Source organism: Bicyclus anynana, chromosome 17, assembly GCF_947172395.1.
Source record: "Bicyclus anynana chromosome 17, ilBicAnyn1.1, whole genome shotgun sequence".
Classification (NCBI taxonomy): Eukaryota; Metazoa; Arthropoda; class Insecta; order Lepidoptera; family Nymphalidae; genus Bicyclus; species Bicyclus anynana.
The window spans coordinates 1,610,066-1,616,677 of NC_069099.1; the positions used below are offsets into that span (position 1 = coordinate 1,610,066).

Below are 6,612 nucleotides of genomic sequence, written 5' to 3' on the forward strand. Positions count from 1 at the left end.
GAAATCCACTCCAATGTAATTAATAATCAGTGTGCTTGTCCAAGTATCGGCGATGAGCAGTTATTGTTGTCAATGTAGTCGGAGTCGAAGCCTGGTTGACGGATGACATCGTAGCGGGTGTGTGCCGTGTGCAGGCGCGTAGTCTGAATGCCCCGCGTGCCGGCGACGCCGGAGGGGTCGGTAAACACATCACAAAAAGCGTATTTTTACATAATTGTCGCTTACGCTGCACCTTCGCGGCTTATCCACTTACGTGCCCTCGCACCCCGCGCCCCGCGCCCCGCGCCCCGCACCTCTACGGCGCTCCCGGCGCTGCCGGCTCACGCTTGGCAGCGCGCGAGGGTGCGGTGTCGAGTGCGGGCCCACGATGTGTTGCTCTATATCTCACCGCGTTGCCTACAAACATGGAGCCGTCACAGTTTCCGCTCAGTGATTTGATAAGCAGAAATGCAGAGATTTTTACTCTGTGATTTGTGACTTTAATTGACAAATTAATAACAACCTAATAAAATTTTAAGTATTGGTCTTAAATACTTTGTAGATGATTATTCAAAATTTTATTCAAGATTATTAAATTAAAAACAAAAACTGTAGAAATGTCACGCTATTCCGCCCCACAGCAGCAGCACAGCAGCAGCACAGCAGCAGCACAGCAGCAGCACAGTAGCAGCACAGCAGCAGCACAGCAGCAGCACAGCAGCAGCACAGCAGCAGCACAGCAGCAGCACAGCAGCAGCACAGCAGCACAGCAGCACAGCAGCAGCACAGCAGCAGCACAGCAGCACAGCAGCAGCACAGCAGCAGCACAGCAGCACAGCAGCAGCACAGCAGCACAGCAGCAGCACAGCAGCAGCAAAGCAGCAGCACAGCAGCAGCACAGCAGCAGCAAAGCAGCAGCATAGCAGCAGCACAGCAGCAACACAGCAGCAACAGCAGCAGCACAGCAGCACAGCAGCAGCACAGCAGCAGCACAGCAGCAGCACAGCAGCAGCACAGCAGCAGCACAGCAGCACAGCAGCAGCACAGCAGCACAGCAGCAGCACAGCAGCACAGCAGCAGCACAGCAGTAGCACAGCAGCAGCACAGCAGCAGCACAGCAGCAGCACAGTAGCAGCACAGCAGCACAGCAGCAGCACAGCAGCAGCACAGCAGCAGCACAGCAGCACAGCAGCACAGCAGCAGCACAGCAGCAGCACAGCAGCACAGCAGCAGCACAGCAGCAGCACAGTAGCAGCACAGCAGCACAGCAGCAGCACAGCAGCAGCACAGCAGCAGCACAGCAGCAGCACAGCAGCACAGCAGCAGCACAGCAGCACAGCAGCAGCACAGCAGCAGCACAGCAGCAGCACAGCAGTAGCACAGCAGCACAGCAGCACAGCAGCAGCACAGCAGCAGCACAGCAGTAGCACAGCAGCACAGCAGCACAGCAGCAGCACAGCAGCAGCACAGCAGCGGCACAGCAGCAGCACAGCAGCAGCACAGCAGCAGCACAGTACGTGTTGGTGTCTCGCAGCAGCTGCCAGTCAACATTAAAGACCTTCACGAACTTCACTCTACTTCTCTTTATTTACAAAGATAACGTCTATACAAATAGGTAGGTATTATAAAGAGGAAAGTTTCCGTTGTTTGTTTGTTTGAATTGAGTACTTTCTGATCTGAATCCTGATGAACATAGGCCATATTTTATCTGTATATTCCCACAGGAACGGGAAGTATACGGGTGAATCGCGGGGCGAGTTATAATTATAACTACAGTGCGTGTAATATTCAATTGTTTATTATTTAAATATTGTAATAGCAAACGTTGCGATTTTGTTATCGGTGTTGTGGGAAGCGAAAATGGTGTAGGCCAATGTCAATAACAACAGTAAGAAACCATTATACAGTATGCGCCCTGTAGCAAATATTAAAATACTGCCAGTATTATAATTTCGATACTTAAGTCAACTTCAAAAAATGTTTTCTCTAAAGTTGATTGAATTTATCAATTACTGTTTTTAAAAATAAATGAGCGAGCGAGGCTACATTATGAAACACGGAGTAAAGTCATCGTTTAGGGCACGTTCACATCGCTAGCTACATGTGACAGACATGCCGTGCAGCTACCGCTCGCCGCCGGCAGTTGCGCGCCGCCCGTCACACTTCGGACAAACACTAGTTGATGAATGCCACTAATATTTCATGTATTGTTTACTTTTTTGCAAATAAAGCCATCACTCCATCCACTTCGCGATATGCGAAATAAACTGTATGTAACAACAAATGTTACAGCGAGCCTTTCGTTGCACGTTATGTTTGACGTCAACATTATATTATAGTTCGGCATTTATACTGTGAGTTTATTTCAATAAGGAAACTAAGTTTTTTTAAGTAAAGTATATTTGATTGGAAATAGTTAAAATTCAGTGAATCTGTCGGAGTCAGTCGGTTCGCGAATGGAACGCTCTGAAGAAGTTGTAGGTAGTGATGCGCTCAGCGACACCAACTAACTGCAGGTGCTTGTACAGTTTTGTGAGAGATTCATTTAGGTTTCATTTTTTTTTATTATATAAGTAATTAATTTTTGTTAAAGGTTAGGTATTTCTACTGTAAACATTAATTTAATTTGTTTTGTATAGTTGTTACAATAGTTGGAAACATTACAAAATAACTTCTGTAGTTTCGTCGTATTATGAATTTAATTGAATCATTATATTACTAGGTATCACATGTGGTCATACTTAGTACGCGTGAAATACTTACTGTTTGTTTCCGAATTACTTTTTCGTTTCGGCATATCTCTTTGAAGCAAAATCTCGATGTTACTCTTATTTATAAGCATAACCTTCTTGTTATCCATGTCTCTGTGAGCTTGCACTGCAACGATTTGTTATGTTTTGTGTATATTGCATGTGCAGGTATGTGAAGGAGTGTCGAGCACGTGTTACCAGGCCGGTGACGCACCGCTGCGCGCGTGCAGGCGCACTGGCAGCGCCCGCCGGCTCGCCTCGTGATGATGGAACAACACCGCTTCCCCGATACATATATGGAATAACTACATACAGATCGAACAACGTACCTATGGTTACGGTTACAGCGACGGAGCTAAGGATCGTTGTATAAACGAAAGATTTTATACAGACTGTGAACTAGAATAATAGGTTTCCTTAGGATTTGTCCGCTCGGTGCCGTCTCAGTGCCGGCCCGGTCGCTCTCGGCGGCAAAAATCCGTGTCGCAATCGGATCGGACGGATTTGCATGAATATGATATGAGGCAGCGTGAGGCAGCGTGAGGCAGCGCTAAGCAGCTTACGATGCTGCTCGTTTACCGCGAGCGCTCCCTATTCTCTGTTTTAGACTTTTAGAGAACTGGTGCGCGATCCCGTGCAGATGCCGTTGTTTAAGAGAGCAAACTAAAACTTTAACAAAGTATTTTCTTACGGTGATAGAAATTTCTCAAGATAAAAATCCAAAATTAATGTTTTTTTTTACATGTCACGAGTAAATAAATTTATCTGCCAGATAAATTTGGTAAGTTTATTTATTGATGTAACTCATCAAACTATCAGTCATGTATAAGGTACACAAATGTTAAACGTATACCTGCAACCTTTGGGTCGACGAACAAAACTGTTCGCTCAACGGCGCTCGCATCATACTAAAAGCATTACGTACCTACCAACGGTACACAGCTGTCGGTAATGTAATTACTATTAGTTACATATCTAAACGTCACGCCAGTAACGATTTCGTAACTGACTGTAATTAGGAGCGAGAGCTCTCACTGGGGAGGGAAATGTCGGCTGAGCTGCCAGCAATTGTGTATTTACCATTATACATGCACGTTTTGTGGCGGACCATACAGTCAAACTATAAATACCTTATGGTCGGCATGAAACCTATACCTATTTAACCAAGACCTTCCCATTGACCATGACAAAAACACAAGTAAATAGTACCATCCGTATTACTTCAACTAAAGTTTTGACGGCCTCCGTGGCGCAGTGGTATGTACGGTGGATTTACACGGAGGTCCTGGGTTCGATCCCCGGCTAGGCCGATCGAGATTTTCTTAATCGGTCTAGGTCTGGCTGGTGGGAGGCTTCGGCCGTGGCTAGTTACCACCCTACCATCAAAGACGTATCGCTAAGCGATTTAGCGTTCCGGTACGATGCCATGTAGAAACCGAAAGGGGTGTGGATGTTCATCCTCCTCCGAACAAGTTAGCCCGCTTCCATCTTAGACTGCATCATCACTTACCATCAGGTGAGATAGTAGTCAAGGGTTAACTTGTAAAGAATAAAAAAAAATCCCGCTCAGAAGCTCTACTGCTTTAAATCACGTCCAAAATGAATTGAAAATCTCTCAACAACAGTACAGTAGGTACCTACCAGCGCCGCGCACTCGCGGCTCGATTATTGGGAACCACGTTTCGGTTTAATAAAGCAATTTGGAAAAACGGCCATTTGCATCCCAATGAGGGAAGGGTTGCGCAGTATCGAGCCCGGGCAGGCGACTCGTAAATTCAGATCTTTACCTTAATAGGATACTTTTTTTACTTTTACTTTTCTGATTAAGAAATAATTCTGCTTCGCTCGCGCTCGTAACAACAACGCGAATCGACTGTCACTTTGATACGATCCTTACACAAATGATCAGCGGTTTGGCCCACGACTGCACGACATGAACCTGGCATTCTTGTAGTTCCTAGTATTGCTACGGGAGACTACGGAACAGTAATAACGACCACACTTTGTTATCTGTAGAACTTCAAGAGTCAAGGTTCAAAGCGTATACAAGACTTATGTTCTGGAGAATTCGAGGTCATACCCCGTCTCCGTTTTACTATTGCACTGGAAGATAACGGATGGGTTTCATCCTTATATCATTGATATCCCCAAGACCCAGATCGATGTAATTTGTTATATGTGGCAAGGGCCTGAAACTCCATCCGTTTATCTTGATTCTTACGATACGTACAACATGAATGACCACAAGACAAGAGTAAACATGCTTTTTTTTGACGAGCGCGTTCCACGTTAAGTCACGTGTACTCTCCATCGGGACCATCAGGTCAGAACGTGTTCAAGTGCAAGCATATATCACTTAAAATGTACATATTGAAGACGAGGAGGGTAAATATATAATGTTTTTCAAACGTGAAATCAATTGCGTTGCGTCGCGGCCCGAGCACAGTCTCGCCGTGTCTTGGGTAGTCATCAAACTACAAGAACATGGATTACGAAATAAATGTCACTATTGATACAGTCACCGGATGGACTACGCTACCTATAGAGCTAGTTTGAGCACAGTTTATTGGCGCGCTGCTGGCGCAATCTCCGCCGATGGAGGCGCCATAAACCGAACAACCGCTGGATCGCTTCACTCGTGGAATTCCTCTCGTAACTCTAAACTGATCGCTTTATGACACTCGAAGCTTAGCGCCTTCGGACCCTCCCCCCGCCTCACCTCACCCCACACGAGGAGCGACTGGTGAAGCGGCTACACACTGGAATGATTTCACTTCCGACATGCGGACGGACTTTTACTTAAAAGTTCCGTTTCCGTACATAAATTTATTTGGAGTTCTGAACTAAAAACACTGTTACTGTTATGCTTTCTCATAGTTCCAATATGTTTATATTTTTACAAGCGGACGCCCGCGACTGCGTCTGCCCTTAGACCTCCTTAATATCCTATCGCAAAATCCGTTCTTATTGGATACCTACTAACTATAAACCCTCCCTGCCAAATTTTAGCTTTGCGGTTTCATCAAGCGGTTTCCGAGATTTCGTGATGAATGGCCTTTCGCATTTATAGATTAAGATTTAACAATTTATTATTTTTATTTATGTTTGATCGTACGAGTAATACCACGTATCACGAAGATTATTTTTTTATGATCAAAAGAAAAAATAAAAGTTTCCTTCAACATTGAAAATGAAATTAACTTAATTTTTATTGAGTTTGACTTGGTTTTAAGGTTCTGCTGATTGCTGAATTATATTGTATTAAATATTATTTTTATTGATCAGACTGCATGTTACATGCTGCGAAAACCATTCATACCGAAGTGCGTTGCCCGAGAGAGTGTGTAAAGTAAGGCGAAAGGCTTGAGTTGGGCAGAGTTGCAGGTTGGTACCGTGTGTAGAGTGATACGCTACGGAGAAGTTGGTTTTGTGGCTCATTGCATACGTTCCGATCATAACTCCTGATAAGACAACTTTGCGGACTGACGTGGAGGGTACGTACATTTACAATACACTTTCTTACTCGTAACTACATGTAATAAAGTCGACACATGTTTCTATTTAATATTTACATCTGGTGGTAGGAGGCCACTTCACTTATTTTCCAAGGAAGAGGAAGACTCTCGGATAGTTTATCGTCTTGAGATTAATAAGCAATTCTCTGACCTGAAATATAAATAAGGATAAGAAATGTTTATTTGAAATACTCAGTATAGAATTTACAATGACGTCCAAATGTGCAACGTATTCTATCTCAATCTTAATTATATATCTCACTCTGTCGTTATTTCTATTTCTTTGTGTTTTACATCGCATTCTAAATAAGTTTCATTTAAAAAAAAAAAGTAATATTTTCTTTGAAAATGATGAAACATTGAAGTTT

General features: G+C 44.1%; 1 protein-coding gene across 1 annotated transcript; it reads right to left on the reverse strand.

Moving 5' to 3' along the window:
* Positions 1–604: 604 nt before the first annotated feature.
* On the reverse strand, positions 605–3,023 carry LOC128198923 (keratin-associated protein 5-1-like). Its single transcript, XM_052886679.1, has 2 exons — positions 2,928–3,023; positions 605–1,516 (listed from the first exon to the last, which is right to left on the reverse strand). Exons 1-2 carry the CDS (start codon positions 3,021–3,023, stop codon positions 605–607), a joined length of 1,008 nt encoding a protein of 335 aa, XP_052742639.1.
* Between the last annotated feature and the right edge of the window lie 3,589 nt (positions 3,024–6,612).